Below are 16,111 nucleotides of genomic sequence, written 5' to 3' on the forward strand. Positions count from 1 at the left end.
TTTTAATATTGGAGACAAATACAATCATCCTTCTTAGAACCTAACATTTTTAAGACCTGTGAAAATTGATTTAAGACATTTTAAGGTTAAATAAGTCCTTATTTTTGGATTGAGGAATTCGATGCCTTTTAAGACTTTTTAAGGATCCGCGGGAAACCTGTTTGAGCAACAACAAGCATACCATTAATTCAGCTTAAGTTTTAATGATTTGCAAATAATTTTAATGCTCACCAAAAACTGGTTTGTCTGATGCTGCAGCCACGAAGTTAAAAGCTCCCATCTGTGGAGCAGGATTACTGGAAACCGGAGTTCCAAACTGGGGGCGGGGCAAACCTTCACCGAAGTTAAAGCCACCGGGCGCAGGCTGAGTGGAGCTGGAAGGAGCCGGATGAGGAGCAGCACCTCCAAATGTGAACGTGGTCGAAGAGGAGCTCTGAGTCTGGGTGTCTGCGCCGAAGCRTGGCGCGGCCGAGGGTGCGGCTGAAGGAGCCGAGTTAGCGCCYAAAGCAAAACTGGCTCCAAACGCCGGTTTAGCCGGGGTCCCGAAGGTGGCGGCCGTGGTGGCGGCAGCTCCGAAGGCGAAGGGGGCCGGGGCGGGGTTAGAAGCAGGTGCCGATGACACGCCGCCAGCTCCGAAGGGGAAGGGTTTTGGAGCTGCTGAAGAGCTGAAGGTCGGTTGTGCAGCCGGAGCTTCGAACGCTGGCTTTCCAAAGGCGAAGGTGGACTGGGTGGTGGAGGTGGCAGCAGCGGTGGAGACGGTGTTGGTCATGGCAAAGGCTCCAAACGAAGCAGTGGTTGTGTTTTGGCCTGGTGCAGTCTGACTAAAGGGAAATATCTTCTGGCTGGACGCCTGAGGGTTAGTTTGGGTGACGCCAAACGTGAAGGAGCCTGTGCTGGAGGAAGTGGTGGGGGCGGCCGCAGGGGCAACAGACACCACTGCGGTTGTTGGTGCGGCGCCAGCTCCGAACTGAAATGTGCTTCCTGTGCTGGTGGGCTGCGCTGAGGAGGAGCTGCTGCTTGTGGTGGGGGGTGCGGACCAGTTTCCAAAGAGGGATTTCACAGCTGTTTGGGCTGCCGGCTGCGCCGCTGTGGCTGAARCTGAGGAGGCTGTTCCAGCAGACGTGTTGTTAAAGCCAGAGAAAGAAGGTGGGGCCAACGTGGTGCTGCTGGATGATGCTCCAAACATGGAGGAGGTGGTACTGGCAGRGGGCGTAGAGGCTGTGGAGGGGGCGGTGACTGTAGGGGGCTGCGCAAAGCCTGCTGCTGTGATGTCTCCAAAAATGGGCTTGAAATTTTGGAGGGAGGGTTTGTTTTCAAACGACGGTACAGCTGGGGAGGTGGTGGCTGCTGGGAAAATGGGCTTGAACCCAGCAGCCAGCAGAGGGTTGGTGGTGCTGACGGACTCAGAGCTGCTGGCTGGGGGGGCAGTAGACGTGATGGAGGTGGAGGCTGTCGAAGCAGAGGGGACGCTGACCTGACTGGATAGCCCAAACATGGTGGGTCCTACTACAGATGGGGTGCTGGTGAGAGCCTTGGGAACCTGACCCAGCATCTGAGTGAAGGCAGAAGGCTGCCCTGCAGCAGCAGAAGGGGGCTGAGACTGGGAGTAAGGTGGGGGCTGTTGGATTGTAGTTGATGTCTTCGGGGTAAAGCTACTGACTTGTAGAGGTGTGGGTGACGCTGACACTACAGAAGCAACAAGATACAGAAGAAAATTAGATTTGAAAAGCATGTAAACAGGTTTTATGGACTCCTACAAGGGATGCAAACAATTAATCGACTAACAATTAATTGTCAAATAATGATTTATTAAAATTTCTTCCATTCGATTAATTGAAAACATCCATTTAAAACTTATTTCAGTGTAGTTTTGCCTTCATCCAGTAGAGGGCGCCGCTGCTCTCAGCTCGTACTACTCTAGCTAGCTGAGCAGAGCGCAGCCCCGACGTCAGCAGCGTCATAATTACACACAAATCTTGTTTAGTTTTATTTGTGACACCACAATAATAATGGACTACACCAAACTGGAAGGTAAAGTACTGAAGACTGGACTATCCAGCAGTATGATGCTAAATACAAGAGAGCAGGACGACGGAATGGTAAGCTAACTTTAGCTAACTTTAGCTTCTTCTTGTAGAGTTTAACTCCGTGTGAAAGAACAAAACAAAAACAGAACAGGACAGAACCACGGGGAATGTAAACAGTTCCAGTACTCATTTGCATGTTTACCCCTCTCAGGTCATGTTTATAGTTTGTTTTTGAGTAAATCTTTAGATTAAAATGTTACCTCTGTTAAAGGGCCAATATTATGTGTTTCTCAGGCATATATTTAAATACTATACCATAATAAAGTATCTATGTCACCTTTAGTTGTTATTAAAATGCTGTTTTTATGTTTAAATAGAAAATAAACGTATCTACTCATCACTTCCTCTTCTAAACACCTTGAAATTGGCCTCTGTCTTTTTAAGAACCACCTTCCGCTTCTGTCCCACCCATTTCAGTGCGGGGGGAGGGGGGGGGTGCTATGACGCAGTTTATTTGGCATCTGAAAATACATTTCCTCAAAGGTATTTTTAATATGAAAAGAGCCTCACTGAGTGAGACGTAAGGAGCTCAGCAGACAGTTTCACTTTCACTTTCAGTTTCACCCGAGAGCCTGCAGGGGTCAAGGGCGGTGTGTATGGGAGGGGGAGGGAGGGGAGGGGTGTGCTCTGCCATGAGGAAGTTCAGCTTAAAGACACGTCCCAGAGGTGTTTCTGGTACCAAAAGGTGTTTCTGGTCCCAAAAGGTGTTTCTGGTACCAAAAGGTGTTCCTGGTACCAAAAGGTGTTTCTGGTCCCCACCTGTTGTTTTGCTCCTCAGCATGGCTTCATAAAAACACTGCAGGATTTCTCAAACATGATGAATGAGTCANTAAAACTCAAAAAAGTTGATTTTACATGATATTGTCCCTTTAAATGTTAGTTTTACATCTTTATGTTCAGGGTGGATCAAGTGTTTTACTTTTTTATTCTTTACTTTTTTTCCCCAACTAGCAACCTAACAAATTCCTGTTTTGTTATATTTTTTAAATATGTCCAAGTTTAATAAATGTGAGAGAAATCCACAGTTTTCTGTTTTATTCAGTCAGTGTTTAATACAGCTGGCACAACAAATTTATAAAATATAATATTGTACTTTTTTATTTAGTGTGTAAAAATTGTTCCCTTCATGACCCATGATTCAAGAGAAATGTCTGGTTTTTAGGAAAATGGCCGCTTATCAATTAATCGTTAGTCAATCGATAAGACCAATCAACTTTAGATTAACCCATTAATCAATAACTTGCATCCCTAAGCCTTACAATAATAGTGCACTAGGTTGTTTGTTTATGTTTAATCAAGTCATCTAGGTTTGAATAGTTTGGTCAGAGGTCACACCTGTGGTTGAACTGGCAGCAGATGCAGCGTTAGCAGGAGAACTCGTCTTCATCTTCAGAGTCTCCAGGAGGGACTTGGTGACTGTGGGAGCTGTGCTGCTGCTGCTGCTGCTGCTTGGGCTCGGGTCCAGGTTGATTACCGGACCAGCGGAGCTGGATGCTGTGGGCAGGGGAGCTGTCAGAAGGCTGATCAGGGTGGTGGCGGTGGTGGAGGAGGGAGCAGGTTGAGAGGAAGTGGTGGCTGCAGGAGACACAGCCTTCGGTGGTTCTGGAGCTTAACAGAAACAAATAAATTAGGGCTGTGAAATTAATCAAGTTAACTCTGATTAATTTTAGTGCTGCATGGGCATAGATTTKAAATTTTTAGTCGCAATTAAAATTTACAATCACTTCACTCTGACTGAATATGTAGGTTTTTATATTGCAATGCACTCAGTGCATCATGTCAGGTTATGTTTGTAAATGAGAAGTGGTTCTCAAACAGTTTACCTGCATAAATAAAGGTTAAATAAATAAATAAATAAACTCCACATGTAACACATTATGTACAGGTTTTTTTTGTCTTCTTATGGCTTATTTTATTTTATTTATTTATGTTTTGCTGCCAGCTGTGACCTTAGTATCTATCTTTCATTCCTTATGTAGTACTTCATTTGAAATGAAAATCCTTGAATTCTTGATTTAACCTCATTATTCTGCACAAAATTTAACTGACTCAAATATGTTTCGAGCATTTTTTAGGTCCTGATTTTTGTTGTTTTTGTGCAATCAAAGTGATATTTTCATGATTTATTATTGTATGTATTTCTTAAGCACCAAATTTTTTTCAAAATAAAGATATTAATTAATAACTGAAGTAATTTATTATACCAATATGCAATAAAGTTTTATATTAAGTTTAAGATTAATCGTGATTAATTCACAGCTACCTTGGAATTAATTGATTTTTAATCATTTGACAGCCCTAAAACAAAATTTATATAAGGAACGACACAAGGAATGTCGTTATTCTCCTGAAGTAATAATTCCTGAAAGGTTTGTGTCAGAGTGGACGATGAGAGGTCACAGTGTAGATAACTACTCACCAGGCGTCTCCAGGACTTTCTGGATCTTACTGATGGCCGCTTTCTTCTCCTCATCTAGATCTTTTGCGGTGACAGAGTAGCCCAGCTCAGGAGGAGGGGGCTGCAGACAGACGAGCACAGAATCAGAAACATATCCGTGTCGCTGTTCAATTGTAAAGTCAGAGAATACATCAAAGTCCTAACCAGTGAGATGTGATCGTCCCGGTGGCTGGACACGAGCTGGATCTTCCTTTTTCTCTTCCCACCACTTCCAGTGGAGTCTGTTGAGGTCGTGACGGGGACTTTGGGGGCTGGAGTTTGTTTTGCTGCAACATCAGAACAAAAAACTTTATAATTCTAAGGAAACTTGAGTCTAAAACTTTTCATAATGAACTGATTATTATTTCGACTCACCAGTATCAGGCGCCTGTTCTGACGCCGGATGATCTGACTTCACTGAAGATGCTGAGCTGGGAGACTGTGTGTCGTCTTCTCTGTTGATTAAACCAGAAGTTTAAAAAATAAATTCAATTTAAGGTGGTTGACAGTCAGCAAACAGGACGAGGCAGACCTGGGTCTTTTTGACAGCCCCTCTGGAGTCTGAGAGCGAGACGATTCGGGACTGGACAGAGGAGAGCTGGGCATCGACAGTTTCTTCCACTGTGAAGGTAAACATCAACACAAACGCTCAACGCTTCAGGGTCATCTCTGGAAACAGGTGGAGCTGAGAACGTACCTGGCTGAAACCCGCTGAAGAGCTGTAGGAGCTCTGAATGGCATTTCTCTTGGTGCCACAAGTCCCTCTGGGGAAATGAGCCCCAGAGCCAGAACTGATGGAGGAGGTGCGAGACCTCTTCATGGTGCTCTCGTCTTCCATTGAGGTAATTCCTCTTTTAAGGCTGCCTGGCCTGGAAAGAGTTACAAAAAGCACAGCCTTTAAATGTTTCATACAAAGCCTTCAGACTCCAGTTAATATCTAAGCATTATGATTCAGCTGAAAATAAAAATAAATGTTTACTAACTTAGGAACCAGCTGTGATGGTGTTCCATTGGGCAACAGCCGATCAAAAGCAGAGTGGGAACTTCCACCGCTGTCATTACGCCTTCAAAATGAAGATAGAAATAAAGAAAAAAAGGAGATTTAAGCTTTCAGTTGAATAAATAAAGCATTTATGAGTGAGAAGCATAAGGGAAACTGAAGTGCTCAATCCGCTGACTTCCAGATTGTTTTGAACCGGTACCTTCTTTTGCTTTTCTGCTCCGTTGCCAAGCTCCTGTCCTCGTCCTCCACTTCCCTTTTGCGGCTTTCCTTCAACACCTTGAGGACGCTCTCTCTGGAGCAGGGGTCTGCAGGGGTCCTGGTGAGCCCAGCACACCTGAGGTGGTTCAGACTACGAACAGAAGACAGGGAGCATTCTTTTATTTAGACCAACTGAAGCTGAAAAATCAGGGGTTTACCAAGAACTGAAGGCAAAATGCTAAAAAAAAAGTTGGGATGTATGAAAGCGTTTCTTGGAGGTATTTGTTTAAAGCGTTGTGAAAAGCATTACCACACACTACCTGGGKTTGTTGTGGTCGGGCCTGGCGATCTTGACAGTGACGGGGCTGAGGGCAGCTTGGGAGTTTCGAGGACTCAGGACGTTCTTCTTCCTGAAACTGTCCCACTTGACGGGAGGCAGAACGCCCACTGAGGACACACCCGGCTGCTGCAGGGGGTAGTGACGCTGCGGGGTGATGGTGAACCTGCTCGCGGTGCCCAGCGGCTCCCTGTGGGGAACAAAAACACAACGTGATGCAAGAAACCACTCTAACAAAACGTACATCCAAGGTTTTATAGAGACTTTTATCCCGCAGACATTACTCTGTGAACAACTGACACAAACACATAAGTGGTTATATGCAACTATTAAAAAATAGGTCCTATAAAATAGTAAAGCTGTCCTTAGTGCCACCGTTTTCAAAATAAAACCATTAAATTTATTTATGTTTTGTAGCACAGAAGTTTGACTTTGTTATAACTCTTTGTCACTTTCTAAAGGATTTTCTTTTGACCCACAGTGCTTTGGCACCAATTTAATCTGTCTTTAAACATAAATACTCACAAAAAGGTGGAAAGGTTTGTTAGTTAAGCAATTTTATGCTGACTAACCCGATCATTACAGGGCAGATATGATTAAATTGAGGACAATGTGACAAAACAAACAAAAAATATAAATTATTTAGGACTTCCAGGCACTTATTTTACAAGCACATGTTGCAAAGATAAAACGCTTTTAATGTTTTTAAGGTTTGCCCAACATTTATGTATGTTTAACTATTTTATATTTGGTAATTGATTTAAAAACAAATAACAGGAAGGCAAAAACGTAAAAGCATCACTTAAAGAGTTAGTAAAGTATGACACTTATACAGGTATATATACAAGGCAAACACACCAGACCACCAGACAAAAGCTCATATTTTTGTTTTCCTCAGTTAGTTAATGTATGAATGTAATGTATGAATGTAATAAAGTTAATGAATGAACCAGTTGTTTATTTGGGTTTTTGAGTTATCACTACTGAGAGCTCTACTTTTCTCAATAGCCTAATAACACCCARAACCTCAATAAACTTTAATATTTTTAGCCTGCAAAAAGTTTCAAACTTACCCCGAGAACGACAGCCTTCTGTTCGGGGAGTAAACAGCATGGTTGGYTCTGGACAGTTTTTCACGCAGTTGCTCTCGGGGATTTCTCCCGGCTCTTGGCCTCCCAGAGTCCGCGGTCGGACTTTCGGCTTTCCCGATATAACTCCCCATGAGGAAATCCCTGGGGCTGAAAAGAAACGAGTCACTTGCCAAGGATTCCCTCCGATAAACTCCCGTTTCACCGGGTCTTTGTCTTAATTGTCCCTCTGCCTCCCGGTGCTCCGGTCTGCTGCTGCTCTTCGTCCTCCCCCGCGCGCCCACCGACACGCCGGTCGTGCCCCAGCCCGACAACCAGCGCCGGAGAACAGCCGGAACGTTTAGTCCAGTCCGAGGATTGGGGCCTAACCTAGCGGGAAGATGTTCTCCGCTGAGATAATAACAAGCAAAGCAACAAATTACAAGAATGAAAGTAGCGTAAAGCAAAATGGGGATGTAATAAAAGACGAATATGATAAGTCCTAAAATAGAAAGAAGCGCTAAATGTTTCTCTCTAGGTGACATGGCGGTAACGCGCCGCCGGAGCGCTCTCATATCCCAACATGCTGCTCTCAAAGTGTGGGTGCGTCAGCGCCCTCTAACGACCACAGACTGTAATGACCACGGTAACGACACTGTTTATCACGTAGTAGTTACGGTTTGTGGCCGGCAGAGGGAGACATTAGCAGAAAACGTCAACGAGTTTGCGCATGCGCAAACGAATTGGAAACACTAAAATAGTTGTTTACCTGGAAATTACTATAACGGTTCAATTAATTTTTGTTTAGTCTTGTTTGGATATATATATATATTTTTTTTATTTATTTATTTATTTATTTTTTTACAAAATGCTGATACACCTGAATTTCCCCTCTGCGGGACATCAAAGGCTGTTTCTATTCTATTCTGACCAAGTATGAATTTTTTTTAATGCAAAAAAAGTTGTATTTTCKTACTCATCTCGTTTTACTTTTCATGGTGATAGCAACCTTCTTAACATTTTCAACACCAAACACTTGGGGACCAGATAAGGTGTTCAGTTCATCACCTTTGTGGTAGATATGATGCCATGTGTTCAGTTCATCTTTAGATATGGTGCCAGGATACCAGAAGCAAAATTGCAAATTAAATAAAATCAAGACACATTGCAGAATGTTAATTTTAAGGTTTAATGCACAACTTTTGAACATTACAACACAATCATGCAGGAATAAAACGTGAATTGTACAAAGCTATACAGGCTTCTTCAGCCACACTTCAGAAATAACTGGATTTCATAACTTCTCAAAAACACAAATGTGAGGTAATGCTGAAGGTGGCGAGAAATAAAATGACAAGGAAAATTTGTAAAAACAAATACTAAACAAGCCCCGTGGTAGTATAAGCTTAACTTGAAATATTACTGTTAAAATGTATTCATGTAAATAAATGTTATCTGAAATTTGGGTGATTTTCTATAATTGCTCAATTTAATTTAATTGGGTTGTCTTTACATAAATAATTTCACCTGAAAATTAAACTAAAAAAGAGATTATATGAAATAGACAATAAGTGTTCCACGGTCATGGGACCATTATCATTTAACCAGAACAAACTTGTTTAAAAATGATCAAATCTAATGTGTGATATTGCTTAATACAATGAATCTGTTGAAAAATCCTGACAAAAATGCACAAAATCCATTTCCAACCAAAATCTTACAATATCAGCTTTTATTGATTAGCTACATTTACACATCGTAAGATCATAATGATAATAGTTATAGCTCTAACTTTTTCTTTTTTTATTAGCAGTTGTATCAGTGTTAGTAGATAGCTGAAACATGTTCTTGGATTTTTTTTTTAATTTGACTTGATCAATTTCTACCGCAGTGAATAATTGTGCAATGTCAACAACAGTTAGCATTACTGTTAGCATACCACAACAATTTATTGTACGAGGAAGTCCAAAAAAATGCGGATTTTTTTTATGCCTCCTTTTGTAAAAACCTTGGACATTTTTTATTTAGAAAAAATTAAAATGAAGGCATTCAGTTTGCTCAAGAAATAAACACAACTGTTGCATACTAAACTGCTTCAGAAAACACAAAAAAGGCGGGAACTCTACYCTCTGGAAACGAGCTGCCTTTCAACAAAAATCACAATCGAAAAGAAAAAAATACACATAATTGAGATTTTTAAAAATAAAATTAGATTGTTTTTGTTTTTAACAAGTTCAATCAAACCAAAGCTCTTACGAGCTAATTTAGCATGCTAGCACGTTAAAAAGTTGTCGGATGTTAAAATACGCAACCCAAACAAAACAAAATAGGTGTCCTTTTAAATTTGATGTTTTATGTTGAATTCTTTTCAGTTTTAAGAGCTTTAACRAAACAAAATACCACACCAGCTGCTTTAGCGTGTTAGCACAGTGTAAAGCTTTTGAATAATAAACCATGCGCACAAAACAAAAGATATTTGCTTGTCAAAAGATAAAGAATTTTCCAAAACAAGACCACATTAATAAACTTTTAGAAATTATAAACCGGTATGATTATTTTATGATATGAAAGGATTGTTTATAAATAAACCAGAAAGTACAAATAAAATATTAAACATGGTTACAAAGTATAATTTAAAAAATAAGTATACCAGATGACTATAATAAAAAAAAAACCTTTAAAAGGTTTACATCAGTGTGTGTTGTGATTATTTAAAGAACAGATGCAACATGAATCTCAACAATCATGCTAAGGTTAGCTTTCAACACGTATTCCTAAAAGATAAAAAGATTAAATGTTRGTAATCAAAATGCATTCTTTGGTAAAGGGTCTGAAAAGGATGTTTTTGTATCGTGTGTTCACAATGATCAAATTAAAAATGTTCTGAAGGGGTTTTACACACAAGCTTAAAAACACAGCAATAGAACATAATAGAAGCAGTTATACTATAAATACAACATAATATTGCACTAAATTTGAACATTTTAAATTGTGTTATCCAGAAGKAACTCAATGAATTTACTTTTTCTTACGTACTAAATTAGTGTTGTCTATACATGAATAATGAAACAACTCGAATGCTTAACGAGTTTACAAAAAACGTAATCATACTTAACAGTTGTTTTTGATCATTTATTTTATATGTGGTCTGATTGTATMTACAGAATGTTGCAAAATACCTAATGTCTCTTTGTTATTTATTTTATTTTGAAATTACCAAGACTAATGATCAAACCKTTTCATGATTGCACGGTCTTTAAATTAAAACGTGTATATAATTTTAGTGTAACTGTCAATCACAAATGAAGCCATGGCTGAGATCATTTCAACGAGCTGAAAAATCTTCATATTTTTTAAAAAGCAAGAGGTGATGAATGCTGGGAGACTAAAAACATATCAGGAAAGTAGCTAGTTGCAGCTTGAATGCTGCCTGAAGCTGTCAGAGCTCACTGAAACAAATAAGTTTGGTAAGCACRTCAGAAGAGTGGCTTACAAAGTAAAAGTTTATAGAATTTTGATTAAATTCTGAATAACAATATGGTTGTTGACACATAATGTTTTTTTCTTGCTACATAGTCATTAAGACAGTCACAAATTTACTATATATAGGATCACATTACATTCTAACAATTGGGATAAAAAAACGGATGGAAAATGAATCAATTTTAACAACTAGAAAAAAGTTTAGAGCCATTCTTTTTATAGTTTGAAAAAGTGTTTTGCTCATCAACGACTTATTTTATGATGTAAAGTACATCATATGTTGCTTCAYGTGAAACTAAATGATGGGCACACAAGCAGCGCCATACAAAATGCACAAAAATGGGGATTTGTAGAGTGATGAGTACAAGTATCAAAAATCTTCAAGCTGATTAYATCAGAGTTGAATGTTCTATCATTAAAGACAAAAAGTTAAATTTTAAGTGAAAATGGTAACGTGTGGTTGAAATTTTCAATCTCAAATTTGGCATTTATGGGGAGAAATATGGAACCCACAGTATGAAATTATAATATTTAAAAAGTCAAAATAAAGTAACAAAGACAGCAGTCTTTTTTTCTCACATTCTTTAAGCTCAAATCAGTTGTTTTAAAGACATCTGCATGCAAATAATAATACGTAGACATTTTGGAAGAAACATCTAGAGTTAAGACTACCACACAATCCAGAGCAGTCATGTTTTTAGTGCTAATGTGTTGCAGAGTTAAACGTTTTGGTCATTGTGTGCTGCCAGCTTGGGTCTATGTTCGTTTTTGTTTCTAACAGATACCAGATTTTATCCTATGGAAGACGGTACTTTTCTTTCTCCTCTGCCATTTTTTGCTTTGTCACATTTTTTTAAGCGATGAGAGGATTATGCTAAAACAGCTAATTTAGCTGAAATATGCTGAACATTACAATTATCTCAATGTTTCTTAACGGATTTTACATGGTGACCATCAGTCCTAAAAACGTCTCTTTCTTGGCAGAAAGTATCGTTCCCTTTTGTTTAAAATGTTTATTTTAACACTAAAAATTGAGCTTCCGCTATGGGAGCTGCTAGGTAAAAGCCTGTAGCTCAATTAGCAGTCACTTCAGCTCCAAAGAAAACATAGAGCAAAGTGTAGTAGAGGCTCTGTTAACACACTGCAGTAGGAGCATTAAAAAAGTAATGATACATATATTAGATGGCAGGCACACAACTGACAACAAGAAGAATATTTAAAAAGATTTTCCTCCTTTCAGCTCGACAGCACAGTGAGAAATATTACAACCACCCTCTAATACGAAGCAGGAAACCTGTACATGTGTCTATTACCCCAGCAGGTCAGGGTGAAGAAGAATCAGCGCAGAGCCTTTGCTCAGTGGCTGGTTTCTCTTTGCAGGAAGGTTCACAGAGCATTTCTTTGTGTGGTAGCGGGTAAGGGAAAGCTGCTCCACTGCAGGTGTTACTGTAAGCCAGTTTGTTCAGGCGAGACAGGCCTTTGATGCTGCCAGGAGGCCGCCCGGGACTGACCTTATACCCCGCAGCTCTGGTTGTACCGAGCGGCCTTCCCGGACTCGTCTTGAACCCGGCCGCCCTGGTCGTACCGAGGGGTCTCCCGGTGCTGGTTCTGTATCCAGCTAGCTTGGTGGTTCCCAAAGGCCTCCCGCGTCTTCCCGTCTTCCCGACTCCTTTGGGCTTTTTCTTGGCGTCCTCGGGCGTTTGCTCAGCGCCTTTCATGACAGGTAGCTTTCCGGGCGGGCGAGGGTCGCCCACCAGAACATCCTGTCTGTGGCACACCATGGACTTGTGGCTCTGGGTGGGTAAGGCCATGGGAGCCAGCGTCATCTGGAGGGACGTTGGAGGCGGAGGTGGGTAAAACTTACTGGGCTGTGGGGTGCACAGTTCAAAATGAGATATGGGGTGGTGGCCATCTTCTGCTAGGCAAGAGGGCCTGCTGTTGATGCAGAAATCACTGCTTGTCACCTGACGCATCATCTTATGCTGGGGGTCAAAAATAATATGTTAATATCACACACAAAGAAAATCAATCATACCTGAAAAATTATAATCATAAAAGGTATAAACAAGCATTTGGATAATAACACAATTTCACTTTAACAACTTGTAACAATGCACTGTACTTCTTTAATCAGTGTGCATTGCCAATGCAATGCACACTATTGTGATTCATTTCCCATCCAAGTCATCTCAACTTTCCTCTTACATACTTTGCCCCAGAGCTGCCATTGTAATTTATATCTGTAAAGCTCCTGTGCCAAATGATGGCTATGCCTTTTGGTGCCTGTACAACTTATAGTTTTTGAAATWTTAATGTTTAATATTTTATAATAGGAGTCAATGGAGCCTTGTATTGGTCCAATACTGCCCCCTGCTGTATCTACTCAGTACTGAACCATAGATTAATACAGTAATATTAAATCTGAATAGTTCAGTGGTTACAATACTAATATGATTGTATTTTGATGTTTTACTATTATTGTCCTAATATTGCTCTATTGATGTAATATAGTTCAGTTTAGTGTCAACAATTGCATTGGCAATGTGGCCTCTTTCTGCACACATACAAACCAACACCTGGCYGTACCCTCTGACACAGCTCCAATAGTCTTACGGTTAGTGCCATGGACTTTCATGTAGAAYATCACYGTTTGAAACCCAGCTAAAACAACTTTAARAAAAAATCTCTTCAAACTTCATWTTGATACACAATTACCWTAATTACAAACACCTGCTGACTTGACAGGCACAAGCTGGTATAGAAAACACATTTGAACTTGGTCACAGTTCATTCTGCAAGTCCACTGCTGCAGGTAAAGCCATGCTGCAATGACATGCTACATGGCAATGCACACTTGTTTTTACATTGTAAAAACCCATGTATAGTGCATTTCTGTATTTAAACCACCCCCAAAATTGTTACTGACAAAATAAACAAAACAAGTGGACAAAACATCCAAAATCATCCACAAAATTTGGACCCAAAAGACATATTTTGGTTCAAAACAAAAAGTGTAGATTGGTCTCCTGATGATTTTTTTCCCCTGTAGAATTAAGTATTAAAGTGGTACTCATTGCAATGTCATTAAGACTGGTTAATAAAAGACCCATGCCTTGGGTTATGATTTTTTTAGGCTTTAATCATAATAGTTTTAAAAGATTTATAAACTTCATAATGCAAATAATTACATTTGGACATATCATCTCCAGCACAAACTTCAAGGCGTTTACCTTGGGGCTTAAGAGGTTATAAAAAATCCAAGAAGGAAACAAAACCTATAGTTTTTTCTTTCATCATACTGACGATTAATTAAATTAAATAAAAAAATTGTAAGCAAATTTGTGAATGGATGCCAACTTCCAACACCAGTTTGTTTATCTATGGAAACAGCTGGAGTGACTAAAATGTATCAACAATGGCGACCTGACTGTAGAACAAGCAGCAGATGATGGATGGATGGATGGATGGATGGATGGATGGATGGATGGATGGATGGATGGATGGATGGATGAAGATTATCCTTGAAAGATGGGTTGGGATCAAGAAGTCTGGCAATTTAAACATATTGGTACAAATTTATTGAGCAATGTATGCAGATAAAAGTGCTTTGTTTACATCGAGTTCACATTTAAACATGAAGACTACTAGAGTTAAATAAATTTTCACCAGGATACCAAATTGTTTCATTTTTTAAATAATTTTAGCCATTAAGTTTCTCCAACAAAAGGAACATTTGCGTGTTTTAACTGTAATACGATGTTCCACAAAGAAAAAACTTTTTTTCCTCAAGACTTTATTTGATCAAGTGAAACAGGATTAAATTTTTTGACAGAAGATACTCATCTCAGCTTGTTAGGAGGTCCTTTGTTAAGGTAATTTTCTTAAAGGTAAGCTTAATTATTAGCAAACCCTTTCTAGAGAGGCAAATAAAAGAGATATTATTCGCAAGATTAGACTGTCTGAAAGGCTTGATTTTATCAGTGCCGAGTTTACAAAAGAGCYTGGTCTGTTGAGGAGATCCTGCAGAGAAAAACAGGATGCTGTGCACTTTTACTATCACAAACACCAGCCTGTTTTAGTTGTTTCCATTCACAAATATATGCACACGGATCCCGCATCTTTGTGCCCAAACACACAATCAAATATTAATAATAATGTTACCCCGGTTAGCGAATSTTTTGAGACCAATAGCGATTTAATAAATCGGTTTAAACCTTGACATCACCACAATGAGTGTTTAGATGCTTAATTGAGGTGCTAGCATCAAGAGTTAAAACGTTAGCTTTCCGTGCTAGCTAGAACGAGCGGCTAAGGTTACTGTACCTCAATTGTTCGCAGATGTCGGGGAGCAGAAAGGGTTAAGTAGAAAAATGATCTTACATCCCTCTCAAAGCGTGAGTCGCTCCATTTTCCCCACTTATTTTCACAACGCAGGATGTATGCTATGCTAACATGTAGTCAACCTCTTCGGCGCGAACGACAAAAAGAGACGGTTTCAGTATTCTCTCTCTCCCCCCCTTTCCTTTTATTTCCCAGCTCGTGCGGTTTGGTAAAGAAACGCAGCCATTTTCCATTAAAAATTTATAAGGGGGGAGCGCAGTCTGCGCATGCGCAGAGCGGCTTAAACAGAGGCGAGGTTTTTTCTTTCCAGCTTCTCCTCCTAACACTTTCCACACAAAAACAACATYTTAAAAACAAGCTCACTTACCTCAAACAAATAAAGGTTTACAATTAGATTCTGATCAGTGATCTAGTTGTGATGCCTTAGAATAGAAAAAAAAAAACCCACGCTTCTCCCTAATAAATAATATAAAAATGAAGGGCTGTTGAATAATTCACATCATCCAAGCACATCATGTTCATTGTTTTATTGAGGAAATGTAAAAACAGCTTTCGTCCACATTTTCARGCTGCGTGTACATAAACTTGACCAGAATATCACCTTAAAGAAAACAAATTTTATGTCTAAAAGGCATCTCTCAGATAGCCCAAAGGAGAATTGTGCTGCTTTAATGATTCATGTAATATCAGACATCTTTGTGTGTGTGAGGATACAAAATCACAGGCAGGCAAATGAAACACAAGGGGGGAACCAAAATAATTAATAAAACATTAAAATATAGGCTGAAATACATATTTATGAAAAAAAAAAGAGTAATCTGAGTGATGGAAACTCCTCGTTTCAGCCACCCATCWTCCTCTACAACACTTTGTATCGGCCTTTGCTTGTTGGTTGGTAGGAATTTTGCTAAAAGAGACAAAAAACAAAACAGGCATTTAGACATTGAACAGATCTTAAAATAACCATTTGTTGTGCATTAGAAAAAACATATCCAGTTATAGAGACACTTACTAATCTGATGAGCTCCTCCTTGATTAGTCGTGTAATTTCTGTTTTGGCTTTCTGCACGGCCAGCTCACTTGCACCTGGAAAACAGAAATATTCAGTAAATTTGGAATGAGCACAGGCTGAACTGAAAAACGGGGGAAAATTTGAAG

At 39.7% G+C, this 16,111-nt stretch overlaps 3 protein-coding genes across 3 annotated transcripts in view; all 3 read right to left on the reverse strand.

Moving 5' to 3' along the window:
- Window positions 1-7,429, reverse strand: part of pom121 (POM121 transmembrane nucleoporin) — a gene marked incomplete at its 5' end in the record, with an annotated part of 10,261 nt that extends 2,832 nt beyond the window's left edge. The window contains 11 exon segments of the mRNA XM_014018399.1: window positions 232-1,686; window positions 3,423-3,695; window positions 4,507-4,606; window positions 4,690-4,811; window positions 4,900-4,979; window positions 5,057-5,145; window positions 5,222-5,393; window positions 5,508-5,588; window positions 5,727-5,876; window positions 6,046-6,252; window positions 7,136-7,429. Coding sequence (XP_013873853.1) covers window positions 232-1,686; window positions 3,423-3,695; window positions 4,507-4,606; window positions 4,690-4,811; window positions 4,900-4,979; window positions 5,057-5,145; window positions 5,222-5,393; window positions 5,508-5,588; window positions 5,727-5,876; window positions 6,046-6,252; window positions 7,136-7,429 — 3,023 coding nt within the window.
- Window positions 7,430-8,299: 870 nt separating this feature from the next.
- On the reverse strand, window positions 8,300-15,205 carry LOC106524557 (UPF0461 protein C5orf24 homolog). Its single transcript, XM_014018402.1, has 2 exons — window positions 14,936-15,205; window positions 8,300-12,594 (listed from the first exon to the last, which is right to left on the reverse strand). Exon 2 carries the CDS (start codon window positions 12,586-12,588, stop codon window positions 11,935-11,937), a length of 654 nt encoding a protein of 217 aa, XP_013873856.1. The 5' UTR covers window positions 12,589-12,594; window positions 14,936-15,205; the 3' UTR covers window positions 8,300-11,934.
- A 260-nt stretch (window positions 15,206-15,465) lies between these two features.
- Window positions 15,466-16,111, reverse strand: part of ddx46 (DEAD (Asp-Glu-Ala-Asp) box polypeptide 46) — a 16,984-nt gene continuing 16,338 nt past the window's right edge. The window contains exons 22-23 of the mRNA XM_014018401.1: window positions 15,966-16,039; window positions 15,466-15,860 (exon numbers count right to left, since the gene is read on the reverse strand). Coding sequence (XP_013873855.1) covers window positions 15,813-15,860; window positions 15,966-16,039 — 122 coding nt within the window. The 3' untranslated portion in view covers window positions 15,466-15,812. The remainder of the gene's footprint in view (window positions 15,861-15,965; window positions 16,040-16,111) is intronic.

The sequence above is a fragment of the Austrofundulus limnaeus genome, unplaced genomic scaffold, assembly GCF_001266775.1.
Source record: "Austrofundulus limnaeus strain Quisiro unplaced genomic scaffold, Austrofundulus_limnaeus-1.0 Scaffold192, whole genome shotgun sequence".
NCBI classification, from domain to species: Eukaryota; Metazoa; Chordata; class Actinopteri; order Cyprinodontiformes; family Rivulidae; genus Austrofundulus; species Austrofundulus limnaeus.

Bases quoted from the DNA above. Each gene is read 5' to 3' on its own strand.
- LOC106524557 (XM_014018402.1), bottom strand. From the start codon at position 12,588: ATGATGCGTCAGGTGACAAGCAGTGATTTCTGCATCAACAGCAGGCCC.